The 15,690-nt window shown below is 31.6% G+C and overlaps 1 protein-coding gene across 2 annotated transcripts in view; it reads right to left on the reverse strand.

Annotated features, from left to right (window-relative positions):
* Positions 1–15,690, reverse strand: part of LOC131845628 (calcium release-activated calcium channel protein 1-like) — a 47,409-nt gene that overhangs the window by 14,420 nt on the left and 17,299 nt on the right. For both annotated transcript variants that reach the window (XM_059194711.1, XM_059194718.1), the window contains exon 2: positions 15,563–15,638. In XM_059194711.1, coding sequence (XP_059050694.1) covers positions 15,563–15,613 — 51 coding nt within the window. In that variant the 5' untranslated portion in view covers positions 15,614–15,638. The remainder of the gene's footprint in view (positions 1–15,562; positions 15,639–15,690) is intronic.

Below are 15,690 nucleotides of genomic sequence, written 5' to 3' on the forward strand. Positions count from 1 at the left end.
TCATATATATATCTACATTGATTTTTTTCAATATCATATTTCTAATATGAGAAATATATAGGTATAATTTATAAAATTATTTGTTTACTTACTGCATTTTATTTATAAATAATCGCAGAATTGTAAATTTTATTTGCTATAATTGTTTGTATTTCTAAATATAGATAAGTAACTAGTAATACCTAATTAGTTTGGGCTTATAAATATGTAAAAAGTACCTACACAATTTGGAAAATATAAATTATTTTTAAGGCACGTAGGATTTTTTAACAATGTTATTAATAGTTTTTGATATCAATTAATAACTATTAAGAAACGATTACCTGTCTCATTAGATAAGTACCTATTACGTCGAATTATGAGCTTAATACATGGAGTTTTGTTTGAGATAATTCTAATAGTGCTACGTAACAACGTCTACTTTCCAAAATATTGGTATTTCATATCGTAGTTTAAATTTTAATTACTAAATAAATAAAATTGTATTAAGATCTTATTATTTTTATAAATATTTCATTAACCACATGAATTTTTATTAAAATGAAAAATGGACAAATAACGGTATCCGCGATATCCTATATGATTGAAAACAATATTCGAATGCGACCTTAATTAGTTACCTTAAAAGACAACCGTTAAAGAATACGGCTAAATTGCATACTTTTAACACATATAACATATTACCTACTTGTATTAAAGAGAGCTAATATCATTCCAGTTTCATTGTCGTCATCATTCAGACTAATATCGACGTCGATATTAGTCTGAATGAAGTCCAGCTTTCTCTTCAGATGATGATTGATGACGTCATCAATCATCATCTGAAGAGAAAGCTGGACGGTATGTAGATCATTGGGGCTGTTCTAGTGACGCACTATTGAATAGCATATTTTTTATTTCTGGCTATTTTAAATTAATAATTTAACTATTGGATCATTAGAGATAGTTTTAATGAAACTAATCTGAAAATATATTATGCTTTCAAATAAATGAAAAACATACTGAATTTAATTTTATTCGAAAATCTATTTATTTAGCTCCGTAACGTAATTTTTAACGATTAATTTTTAAAAAGAATGTATCGGTATCATGACACAAAGAGCCGATAAATTCTTTTCAAAAATACGGTTGTTAGTAAAAGTACGGTTTATCTACGACTTATGACGTAGATGTTAAGATTAATATTTGAATTAATATGTACATATAATTGTACAATACATGCTGCAATAAAAAAAAATGTTAGTAATAAATGAATATAGAAAACATAAGACTATACATAACTTAACTACACTTAAGTCAAAAAAATTACCTCTTTCATTTTAAACAATCATCAGTTTACAATCCATATTAGATTTATTGTACATATGCATAATTTTAAATGTCAAATAACCTTACACTTAATATATCACTGTCACATTATAATAAAATAATAGATATAACAAAGCTGTATGCGTTAAAATCCATTGCCTTGTTTTCATGAAAAAGTTTCAATTGTACGTCGGAAATTCTGACACTATTGACAAGTTCCCGCCACAAACGGAAAATGAAGACTGACACAGTAACAGTATGCACAACGTTTTTATTTTAACTCAAATTGATGCTTATCCGCAAGTAACCAGCGTAGGGCCGCATCATCATTTAATGACCAACTGATATATGTTCATAAAATAAATAACAATAGTACTTAAGTTGGCTAACCTTATATATATTTATAAAACAAAGGCGATTGGTGGTTATCTCTGTCTCGCCTATTTCATTTAGCAGCTTGCTTTGCAAGATGTGTTTGGTTCGACAGATAACACAGGAGGATAAGGCGGTACTAAGGCGTAACAGTAGTCTTCCAGAATGACAATGAGAAATACTACGATTGTCACATGATGACGTGCGCCGTTCATGTATATAGGTGACGATTACCACTTACGATTACACTTTACCACTTTATTTTTTTATGATAATAGAATGGTGCTTTCGCCTGCGCTAACAGTTGACGTTGGCGGGGCACCAGTGAAGGATAATATAATGAACATGAGATCTGTTCAATTAGCCCATCGTGGCATATTTACCAGGAATTAATCAAGATGATTTCCAGAGGGAACCGCTTGGAGATCAACCTGGTACATTAAAGTATTGAGTTCATTGGTCTACATTACTAACAATCCCCTTCCCCATTACACTTACATGCCATTAGGGGGTCAATTATAGGTATTTACATAAAATATATGTTAGGTACACTTATTTAAAAATTAGCAATGAGGTCAACAGCCAACATTACTAACAATCCCCTGCCTCCCACTTACGTACCATTAGTTGGCCCAATTATATTTACTTTGTGTAACACTGTTATTTTGTATAACAGATCTACTAAATTACAGGTAAATTGTAGGTGTTACAACAATGATCTTAAATTTCTATGAACGATAGCTTTCAATCAAAAATATAATAACATTATTTACAAATAAAAACTAACAAGAAATTAAACCATATTCATTGCAAAAATATCACCAAAATTGGCGTATCTTTGTCGCACAATAAAATTCATTTGCGTCTGGTTTAGTTGAATTTTTCGTACAAATAGATATACAAAAGAATTTATCTACTGCAAACTTTTTGCTGTAAGTAAATTCATACATTGGTATATTCGCAATTATAGCGAAACTAGCTGAGCTCGTGACTTTGAACCAGTAGCGGTGTGGGCAATTGGTCACACAGCTACTTTTTATCCGGATCAATCAATTCACTGATCAGGACGAAAAGTAGCTTATGACTTCATTCAAATAGTATGTAAATTGTATACCAAATATTATATAACATAATTATTATTAGAGATATAATGTGATTTCCTGGAGATTATAATTCACAAACACAAACACAATGCTCGCAGTAAAGTGTATTTTTTATGGATAGTAATGGAATAGTGCACCCGCCTGCGCTATTGGTTTACTCTGGCACCAGTAGAGGATGATATAAGAATGAAGTAAGGTCACCATGATGATTTCCAGAGGTCACTGCGCAGAACTTAAGTGTACTCTTTTATATTGTGTAATTTTCCGTGCAGCTGAAGTAAGGGCTTAAGGTATATATTATAAATGTATTGTGTTAGATTTTATTGAGTTATTTATAACTAACCACGGAACAGGTATTTTGTGGTCACAGAACAATACCTGTGCGAGGTGAAAAGTACTAACATAATGGGTAATCACTCACGACAATTATATATAATACTAGCTGTACACGCTGTTCGTACATATAAATACCGTGAAACAGAAATTTATTATATTAACTAAACTTAAAAAAAAACCTTTGACATTATATTATTCTTTGGTGAAACGGAATTCACGGGGTTTTTATTATTTTTTATATAGGGGTATTATATTATTAAACGCGAAAATTTGTGAGTATAGATGGATGTTTTTTATTCATTCACGCAAAAACTACTAAATGGACTTTACAATAATAAAGCTTATATATCAAAATAACAGCCAGTAATGTATAATCTAATCAAAAATTTAATCGTTGTGGGTACATATTATTCTATTAGTATATCTACCAACCCCACACCTCTATAGATGAACCGACACAGACATCACGTCATCAATAACACCCATGTTATCATGCATCAGTCTTCTTGAATAACAACATTACAGAGGACTGAGAAATCTGTAGGAATTTGGAAGGGGTACATAGTTTCTTTTCCTTGGATATACTTCTTACCAGCTGGTATATTCCCAGTGACTTAAATTCGAAATACGTTTAGAATATTAAATAGGTTTTAGTAGGCATAAGGTAAACCCTTTTGGAGTCAATTTACTGCATATTTATACGGTCATATCAGTCATGCACGAGGAAAATCGATTGTAATATTAAACTTACATCTCTAAATTATCTGTTTTATTTGTTACTATTTTTTTCCTTTAATTTAGAGAAGGAAAATAAGTTTTCTTATACATTTTTCTTAGAACAGTGAATGAGAACTTACTTATTGGGAAAGTAGAGTCCACAGCCATTGCATTGCTAAATAAAGTATCAATACAATTGTTTTAAATTCCCATTATTTGGTATTTGTTCCGCATATTTATTTGTTTTTTTTAAGTGTTTGTATACTTTTGACATAATTATTTTGTGCTACTACGCCCGCGATGTCACCCGCTTAAAATAAAAAAATACCCTATGTGTTATTCTGATGCATAGACTATATTACTGTAAAGTTTCATCAAATCCGTTTGAGAAAACCGTTCAGTAGTTTTTGCAAGAAAGAGTAACAAACAATAAACAACATACTCACCGTACCAACTTTCGCGTTTATAATAATATAAAGATGAGATTGTATACATTATATAGACAATGTCACTCTGTCTTTTCAAACAGAAAGAATTTCTAAAATTGGTGTAATTCTGTATTTACTTTTTCATAACGAAAACACTAATGTCACACTCAATGTCTATAATATTTGTATACCTATACATATATGGAATTGAAAAATGTATTAACACGGTATTTACCTAAGTAATACTTCAATTAAGTTAGTTATAAGTTAGTTAAGTAGTGAAGCTTCTTTGTTTGAAACTTGAAGTGATAAAATACTAGTACAAAAAAACTTGACGTTCATAAACAGCTAAAATGTCATACTTGAATGAATGATTTTTGGCATTGTGTGAGATGTCAATAAAAAATACATTGAAGAACCCTTACGTACGTTCCAAATCTTTTATTTAAACCATTTGACATTAGTACACAAACGTAACGTATAGTTACATTTGCTAAATATAATAATAAAATCCTTGGACAATTCACACAGCGCCATCTAGCTCCAAGTAAAGCTGAGTATGAGTACTAGACTACTCATATAAATATATAGCTACTTTTTGTTTGTAAATACATACATAATATATATAGAAAACACCCAGACCGATACAGACAATCATACTCATGAATACAAATGTTTGTACCGTGCGAGGAATCGAACCCGCGACCATGAGACGTAAAGCAGTGTACCAAATCACTAGAACACTGAGGCCGTCGACGGACATATACACAGATACCTACTTAGCTCTGATTTTTGCATAACACCTACCACGCATCGTGACGAACTGACGATTGTAATAATTAGTAAAGTAACCATGAATAGGTACAGAATGATTTAATTTCCACAATGGGTTTTCCGAATTCGATTTGTTGTCGGAAAGTATTTATTTATTCGCTATTCTTAGAGGAAAAGGAAAACATCCTTACTCACGTACAGAAATACATTCACATTGTTACACTGACATCATCATTAAGATAATTACTTTATCTATTTAGATTCAAGTCGATTTACACGCGTAGTAAACTTCTATCCGTAAATCATTTTATATGACAAAAGCAGATTTATTATACGTACGTAAGATGAGTTTACATCTTCATAGGTACCTCTGTCTTGTTTATTACAGGAAACTTGTAAATTGTGTTTCGTTTGAGGGTGAGATGTGGTAATAAAATTACAGGGTATAGATGCATGAGCTTAGTCTTCCAGAATGTCTGTGGAAGACTATTGTCCGTGGTGCTGTTAATGGGCAACTGTTGCCACTTACCACCATGATAAGTATGTAATACCATTGAGTATTCATCTGCGTGAAACTTATGTGTTTTTTCTGATGTATATCTAAGCTATATTACTGTAAAGCTTTTCAAAATCCGTTCAGTAGTTTTTGTGTAAGAAGGAATAACAAACATTCATTCATACATACTCACAATCTTTCGCGTTTATTATATTAGCAATGTCTATTAGTAAGTATCGAGTTATATAAGAAAAAGGAATAAGGCATGCGTCGCTAGTAATTTGGAAATTATAAAATGGGAATAAGAAACAAGGTAGCTGTAACATCTGTGGATCTTTATACCAAATTTTATTTGAATTCGTTCAGCTGTTCGAGCATGATTGATCATAAAACATCCAAATATGTATATACATCATTTACACACTTATAAATCTATATATAATATATATTATAAAATAGTCAGTTCCCGCAATATTCTAAATATTATGGAATTTTCATCCAACAACTGAAAAATTCTGAGAAAAGTATCGGTAGATGTATGTGTATTGGTACATGTACAGATTATTGTATTCGCTAAGTTTAATATAAAAATATTAACGAATTCATACAACAGAGACTGTCTGTCTACAGCAAAAGATTACGACAATAGGGAGCATAATAATGCTAATAATAATGAGCGATATAAAAAAAATAAGATACATTGTGAATCATTGTCGTGGTAACACTTGAGACAACATTGATGATATTTCAAATTTTGCGTCAAAGACTGCCATAACATTATTGTAATTAACTTTTTTGATATTTTATTTATTACTGCAGAATTTATTGAATTATTATCATGTTAAATGATAACATTTATTAAGATAAATATATGGAATTACACTTTTTGTTGCTACTCTGAACGCTAAATCGTTTCAAACTTTTATTTCTAATCTAAACACATAAATGGTTACTTAGTCAGTGATTTACAAGGTTTATAGTAATTATCTCAAACAGTAAAAAAAAATACAAAAACAAATATGTCAGTGGCAGCATACTACTTGATAGGAGAATAAACAACTGCAATAGTATTTACACGGTAAAAACGGTAAGAATTAAAGTATCCTCCATGAAGAGAAGCTTAGATTACAGCTTGTGATTTTTGGACATTTTTGATAGGAATAGCTGAGACTGTAGTGTAAATTAATTTTATTTTGCTTAAATGCAGGACAGTAAACTCACATATCTTTTTTATTTATTTATTTAGGTAATCAAATGTTTATACCATTTATTCGCACTTTTTAGTATTACATCATTAATTAAGCCAATAACAGATACCTTATAAATGTAATGATTCTGTCTTTGGTTATAGAGTTATTAAAAATCGATAAAAATAACTTTATTTTAAAGAGACTATTATACTGTGATTGATAAATTAATCTAAGATAGATTGATTAACTTCATCATTTTACATTTTAATATTCAGAAATAGTTTAAGAATTTTAACCATGTGTGCTTGAATAAGATATAAGACTTTTTCAATCGTATTTATAAAACTATTTTATCGGAATCTTATTTTGAATCGAATTATTTGCAACACCAGAAAATGACGTGTAAAACAAAAACTACTACAAAAATACGCACCAGTGTACCCTCTTGTCTCTTGACGTTATTTGTCTCTGAATAAGGATATAATACCTACAGGTTAAAAATTAATTGCAAGTAACACATACGTATGTAATCAATTTGCATAGAGTTATAAATAACCCAATTTACAATAGCACAGCCACATAGGAATTTGATAATTTGTTCAGTAAATATTTGGAGAATACCTACTTTTAAGAAAACTTATAAATTACCTGCTTATCTACCTACTAACATTTCAGTGGAAAAACGGAAAATATTGAAGGACTCTATATCATATACACATACTTAGTTTCCAAGGAGGTAAGCAATATCAATATTAATTTCGTTGTATTTTCTAGGAACAATATACCCGTGATATAGTGACTCAATATATAACATATAGAGACTCAATTGAGTAGCAGTTTCAAATACATCGCTTATAAACCTAACTCGTTTATTATATTTTTTCACTTAATCTAAAGTCAGCACACATTAGGTCGCCTTCTTCGAAGTAAATCTTTTGTTAGATCACTGGCAATCAAATCAAATTTATCTCGAATTATGGCAATAAATTCAGAGCAAACTGTACGTAAATGTGTAATATAAGAAGTTATCTACTTATGTTTTTTTTGTATTTAAGTGGAACTTAATTCCGCACTTCTCACATTAGCAAAATTTACAGTGGTTTATCAAGTACTCAAATAATGTCTGTCGCGCAGTTCTTGTATTCATATAGGCTACGATTACCACTTACCATCAGGCGGGCCGCTAGCTTGTTTGGCAATTGAGATATATAAAATATTTCAATAGTTATAATTCACTGTGATAGTTTTTAATATAACCACATGTTATTATATACTCACTTATAATCAGTATTCCCTCAGACAGAATAGAGTATTCCAAAAAATAAATCTAAGCACAAATAATGTATTCATATCACAGTCTACATGTTATTTACATTCCTGAAAAACAGTGACTTTGCTTAAATAAAGACAAATCACTCTATCAGAACATTCCTTATCAGTAGCACTTAGAAATGTATAACCGTATGTTTGCAACACAGTTTTCTCTCGACTGGAAGGTTGTTATAAAACTAAGGCTAATTAAACGCGCGATGTTTCGTGTAGCCAATGGTTTTAATGTTTTTCAGGGCTGTAAGCATTTACAGTTGAATCTTTTATGTTATATGTTATTTCAATTAGACATTTATACAATTGAAATGGCAATTTCAATTGTATAAAAAATAGCAAGATAATAGCAAATAGCGTATATACGTACATACATGAACTACGCCTATCAGGTTAAAATGTAGCACCTGCGATATCACTCATGCATTTCCATTCCAGAGGACTACGATGTCATGCCTCTTACGCTGTAATTTCATTCTTAATAAATAGTATATTAGCTTAGATAGACGACGACGACGATTTTTTTAAGATACAAGTATAATATAGCCTATGTACATCCTCGTGACAATCTATCTTTGACTCAAATTTCTGTAATATCCATTCAGACTTTTAGTCGTGAAAAGATGAGCAGTAAATAGAGAGTCAGATATAGTTTTGCATTTATCATATAAGTCGTTATCTACATATAGTTTAGTTAGACTGATGGTCTCGGTGGTCTAGCGGTTTAGTACGCCAACTTACTCACGATAGTCCAGGTTCAATTCCTCGCATAGTACTAAAATTTGTACTCATGAGTACGATTGTTTGTATCGGTCTGGGTGTTGTCTATGTAAATTATATATTTGTTTACAAAAAAAAAAAATATGAGATGTCTAGTACCCATAATACAGTATGTATTATGGGTACTAGACATCTCATAATGTTGTTTCACTTATGGGATTAGATAGAGTTGTCTAAATTATATTATTATTATTTTATGTATTGTGGACCCTAGCTTATTAATTTGTAGAAATAATTTTAATAAAATATTATTAATCTTTAGAAATTTAAGATATGAATATTGAGAAGGAACGGAAGAAGGACGGAAGGAAGCGCTAAAACCATAATTGACAGAAAATTAGGAGCTTGGAAGGTACATGACAAAAGAGAGAAAAGATAAATAGATTGTGTGTAGCAAGTGAACTGCTGGAATGACGGCTGATAGGAATCATTGAAAGATGAAGGTACACCGGACTGTCCCTAATTATTGAGACAGAGGCTAACCAAGGATGATAAGATATAAAGTATAAATTTACTAGGAAGTAATCGTTGTAAATAATAAACGTCTATGAGTAAGTAACCGCTACGTTTAGTGGATGACTACAAAGTCACAGCACTGACAATTTATGACCGTCATGTTTATTTTATGATGTCGTGATGTGGCCTACAGCATTCACATAAGTACCGAAGATTCAAATAACGAAATACTAGTTATATCCGTTCAGCAGTTACACTTTGCATACGGTCTAGACATGTGCGAAGATAAACAACATATTCATTCCGAATGCATTCGAACTGTTTATATTGGGTAAAAAGTTAATTCCAGTATCCTGACCACACAAGAAGACACAAGAAGTCCACTGACAAAAGCGAAGCTCTTAAATTGTGAATGGAATCACCAAATTTTTAAAGTAGGTTCTCAACGATATTGTATTAACTTCTGATTACTTTGCAATCAATAGGTTTTATGGTTATGGGTCTTAGCAACCATTGTGATATCAGTGTTTTTTAATGGAATTATGTATATTTACAAAAATATTGTGCATTAAAAGGAAATGATAGCTTTTACATATGCTTCAATCTGCATCATTTTATTTTTAAAACCAAGTTAAACAACATATAGGTACATATATATACGACACTTCGGAGATTTAATTAATTTTACCCAAGTAAACTTCAAGTCGTCTGCGAAGGTACCTCTGTCTCACCTATGTTAGCCGATAAGGAGCTCGCTTTGTAAAAATGCATTTTGGTTGAATGTGATTTAAGGTAGTGAAATTACAGGCTATGGAAATATAATGCCTTGTCCTCCGGAATGTCACATAAGTGGTTTTTATTTTTCGGACTACTCTAATGCTGTTCTAATGATGTTGGCCGCAGCTGGCCTTTACAGCTTCACCGGACGATAGGGGGCGAGTGCATATGGCACTCCAAACCAGCGGAAAGACTTATGGAGCGGCTGAAGGCCAACTCCCGCTTGACGAAAACGAATTTAGTCTGAGGGCACCACTAGGGGTTCTAACCTCGGCTCAGGCCGTCGTAACATCGATCCCCGTTGAATTGGATCGATCGGAGGGGCGACCGGCGGCGCCGGTGTGGAGCGCCCGGTTGAATGCGCGATATGAGGTGTATGAAGTTGTTGTCTTCGTCGGTAAGGACGGTGTCGTGTGTATGTGTAAAAGTGTACATACCACAACACACCTACACTATAAAGGTATCTATACGTCCCTGTAAAGTCTTAATGTTGGGGATGTCAGCAAATCCTGCCCTCTGGTGACACGCAACACAAGTGACAGATTCGATCGCGGTCATTAAAAACTTGGTGCAAATTGGCAGATATTTTGGTGTATTTGGGGTGAGTATAGGGACAATTTTATATTTTATTTATCCTTTCGAGTACACAAATTTGATTAGACAATAGGCAACGGCAGAGGTATATTTGTAAATGCACTGAACCAGCGAATTAACGCGGGGTGAAGAGTTGGTGACGAAATTATAAAAATACCACCGAATACCATTATTACATTGTAAATAGTAGTCTGTAGTGCTGTTTATGTATATAAGAGGCGGCTTACCACCATCAAGTAGCAGTCAGTTCCAGTTATATAAAAGAACTCAATTACTATTTTAGTCCGGTATCTATTGCTCTAGTTAATGTTCTTAGTAGATAATCCATCAAATTTGGTGGCAACCCTGTAAGTTATTTGAGAGCAAAATTAGATGACACGCTCGGTAAAATGCCTATGTCAATATTTATTATGCACGCACGAACAACCAAGCTTTGTCTCAAAGTGAACCTAATAGGCAATTAAGTACGGATATGGCAGTTTATTATATTAGATTTTAATTGCTTAGACGTACATGTATAAACATATTAATATGGCCTATTTACGATAAAACACAATTAGGTATAACATTCGTAATTATAGGTTTGTTATGTTTATGATTAGTTTTTCCTAACTTCTGAAAAGTCTTTGTTAGCAGAAATGTCCATAATGTAGGTAATTAGAGCCGAGACGAGTTGACAAGGACTTTATTTTCTTAGGTACTTACGATTTTCAGTACATGGTTATAACAATATCTACATATTAAAGCTTAAATATTATTATTTCTATGATTCATGTGCAAAAAGTTTACTTCCGTATTTAGGGTTTACCATCTATTTAATTATAAATATCCTAGGTATGTACGTTGCGTGTAAATGATTTCCAACGAATTTTTTAACGTCTTACTACAATTTGAACTAGTAAGTAGACAATAAAAGAAAAGAAAATTCTAGTCCTTAGTAACTAAAACTACTTTTAAAACGTTAAGTAATTTTTATTATTATAAATTCTTTCTCTCAGGTTTGGATGCACTTTTACGCTTATTTTTATTAATAAATATTAGTAGTATATTCTTTTAATTTTCTTCTTTAATTAGAAACATATATATGGTTTAGTTTACACTGCTGTAACTATGTACGCTATCCTTATACACTATAACTAAGCTAAGACATAACCTTGTAATCTCAACACGTCTGTATGGCTGGCTATTTGTCCTTACCATTTGGTTAAACCAAAATACTAAACCAACGAAAGATTTGGTATTATTATAGTATTATACCATTGTGGTAATTAATCATATGGCCCGCCTGATAGTAAACGGCCATGGCACCCCATAAACGCTTTTACCATTAGAGAATCACTAGACTTGTTGACCTTTCTAACATGAATATCTTGAGTCATATTGTATAGGTACTCCTTTATTGTAATTAGCCAGGTAAGTAGGAAGCTGACATGTATTATGCAGAAAAATAGATAAATGATTTGGTTCCAACTTTAGCACATATATAACAAAAAGAAATAATCTATATTAAAATAAAATTATTATAAGCACTTTTGAATATTTTTTTTATGTATCGCTCATTCACGTTTGATCCAACATTGTCTCTGCCAATAAAAATGTGTAAGTTACTTGCCTGTTACTTTTTTTTAAGAATTAACCTTTTACGATTTCGTGTACATAAATACATACTAATATAAATAGCAAGAAAAGAGTATAGGATGAAGACAAAATTAATTTTATAACTATAAAAGTAACTAAATTAAAAATAAACGTGTATTAGAAGGTAAATCTTAGCGTGTAAAGTTTTTAGTCCAGGCTTTCGTGTCAACTTTATTTTGTAATACGTAGGTAAAAGCACTTACCCAGGCTGAAGTAACTTAAACAGAATAATACTGTGTAATCACATTTTTAGCTTTACAATTTACAAAAAATTGGTTGCATAGATTACTCTTGAAACGTAGGTACTCTATATGTACTGTATCTAAATATATATTAGTTGTCTGGCCTACCTACCAAGTGTAGATGATATATATACTAATAACTTTATTAGCCCACAATTATTATCGCTCTACTGATAACAAAAGTAAGAAGTTACCACCTTGAAACTCTACAAACCTTATTTCTGGGCTAATGATTTCTTCATTATTGCGATTTCATAGTGCGCGTTAGCGACACGACGATATGGGTAAACTACAGCATAGGTGATACGCTGGCAATTTATGATGAAATACGATGTGATTACAGTGATTTTATTAACTTAGTCAGACGCCAAACGTACAGGTAAGAGATTTTCAGTCTTCAGTACGAGGACATTACCAGTAGTTACAGTTATTGTCAAAATATTGTAGGATAGAGAAACAAACCGAAGCAATATTTGTACTTCTACTAATAATTTCTACTTCTTCATACAAAGCTAAATATTATGAAGGGTGGCACCTCTAGAGATATGTTCTCGTTGATTGGATTATCTTTATTTATTGAAAATTACCTAATGTATTTTGTTACTAAATGCTAATAGACATTTTATACATGCTAGCTTATAAACATATATATATACAATTGTCTATTACCTTTTCGGAACTAAACACCAAAACGGATACTAATTAATATGCAATTAAGATAGATTGTATTACAAGAATTATCGTAAGCATTTTTTTGTTTTAAAAAAATATATAAAATCGAGTGAAATAGAGTACCTATGCAAATTTGTGCAGGTAAAGTCGCAGGTCACAGCCAGTAGGTATATAAAATGCACTAATGTATACCTAAAGGTGTACAAAGCTGTACTCATTACCTAGATCTTTGTTATCATTTATATTCTATGGGTTAGTGGAGTAATATATCAAGTGCCTACCGTTTACAGATGAGTGAGAATGACTTGTTGACAAGTTTAGGCGGTAAATATTTGAATAACGTAGCCTAAATATTCGTAATTGACTTAGTACGACCTATTGAAATGAAATAGGTATTTTTTTATAAGTAATAATATCGTTCTAATGGTTTACTATAATCTCATACTTCCGATGGTCTTGGATTAGATTCTAACGATATAAACATTTATATTCATGCAATAGTATAATTGTTAGGCAAAAATGTAGTTAGATTTTTCTATCAGAGCGTTCAGTATCTACCTATATTACAAGCTTGATTTTTTAGGAATAGCTATATGATGACGAAATGTCCTGGGCAATGAAAAATTGACACTATTGGATTATAAACATATGTCAAATGATGCACTCGCAATGCAAGACAGATCAGTCGGTACATCGTGGCGAATTCACCGGTAATTAACCAAGATGGTTTCCTATGGGGAACATGTAGATAGGTCGAATGGGGTTGATTGATGTAGAATGATCGATCAGATAGGTGGTACATAACTAACGATAGGACAACTAGTTGTTATTACTAATAATCATTGAAGTATTAAATATCTAACACAGCACTATTCTACCCATTCCAAAACTAAACAATGCTTTTATTATGATTCGATACTACACAAATGATAGAAATTATAAACTATGTTTTTTTAAATAGCTAAATAGTTCATACAAAAACATTCCAAACTGGTGCAAACAAACATATGAATATTTATTAAATAATGTGCGGGAATCGAACCTTTAATCATCAAAGGAGGTCAGTATATTAAAACGCTACACCCCCACGACCGTCGATTATAATACAGTACCCAATTTTATAATCATATAAATTTTATCAAAGAAGAAAGTGTAACTACGTTGTAATCATATTATGCTTAATTAAAAATAACTAACCTCCCATAAAATCCGTTGTCTACTTATTCTCTTCTCAAATGCTGACATGTTACGAAAAATAAAGTCACATCATGTCAATTTAATACTCGTATTGCACTAACACATATAAATAAGCGTTATATAAAATTATAGAAAGCACTTCGGTATATTTTAATTATTGGACAGCAAAACAAATATGTTAATTTACCTTCTAACACAAAAGTAATAAGTTCATAGTCGCCCAATGGTTTAGAATTGGAACATCAATTTGATTTTAATCTATTGCAGTCTGTAGTTCATTCTAACTCAATTGGATGTCTTCCAATTACAAAACCCAAGGGGAATAAGTCGTTGCTATTATTAAATGTGCATCTAAATGGTAACATCTGTATATCTAAAAGTCAGCTTGACTGAATATAATAAATCTTATGTATTTATCCCACTAGGATATAAAGGCAATAACTTGATTTAATTAGTTAATCGCTTGCATTTCCCCGACAGCTATTGAAATGAGTTAGCGGGGTAACTGAGAATGAAGTTTGGTACTCAGGTCGGTTAGCCCATTAAACGAATTCATCACGAATGACCACGATTGTTTTTAGGATGTAGTAAGTGAGGTTGACCTCTACGCTACTGCTACGCCACATTATTAGCAATGGGGGCAATATTCCCCTTTAGGTATTAAGAATCCTCGTCTACTCGAGGAATAAGATAGTAATAGAAATTTTAATAATAATATTGTAAACGGTGAAACTAATTAATTCCAAATGTTCCAATTCCCGTGAAGCGTATGCCTTTAATGCAGGGGTGGATTCAACGAATTCAAATAAATATTAGTATTTATGTCCTTCATATAAATACTAATATTTATTTGAATTCGTTGAATCTACCCCTGCATTAAAGGCATACGCTGACGGGGTACCGACCGAAGATTAAAGGATGGAACCAGCTCAGTTAGCCCACAATGCAATTCACCACGAATCAAGACCTTCGTGTAGGATTGTACCTAATTGAATAACAAAAATGTATTCAACAATACGTTTTTGTTATTCGTATATACAATTACAAACTAATAAGGTACAAATATAATAATCCTGACAAATTGGTGTTCAGGAAATTAAATTGTACAGTATGAAGAGATAGACATGTACCTAATTAAATTATGTTTAGAGTTACTTACGTTATCTGGTACTTCCAACATCATTTCCTCGTTGAATTTCAGGAGGATCATGAAATTGTTGAGACAGATATATCATCTGAAAGATGAAAGAAAAATAACATTATTATCATCTTTATATCATCTCACTC

This window comes from Achroia grisella, unplaced genomic scaffold (genome assembly GCF_030625045.1).
Source record: "Achroia grisella isolate CSIRO2021 unplaced genomic scaffold, CSIRO_AGI_Agris_v1 utg109, whole genome shotgun sequence".
Taxonomy (NCBI): domain Eukaryota; kingdom Metazoa; phylum Arthropoda; class Insecta; order Lepidoptera; family Pyralidae; genus Achroia; species Achroia grisella.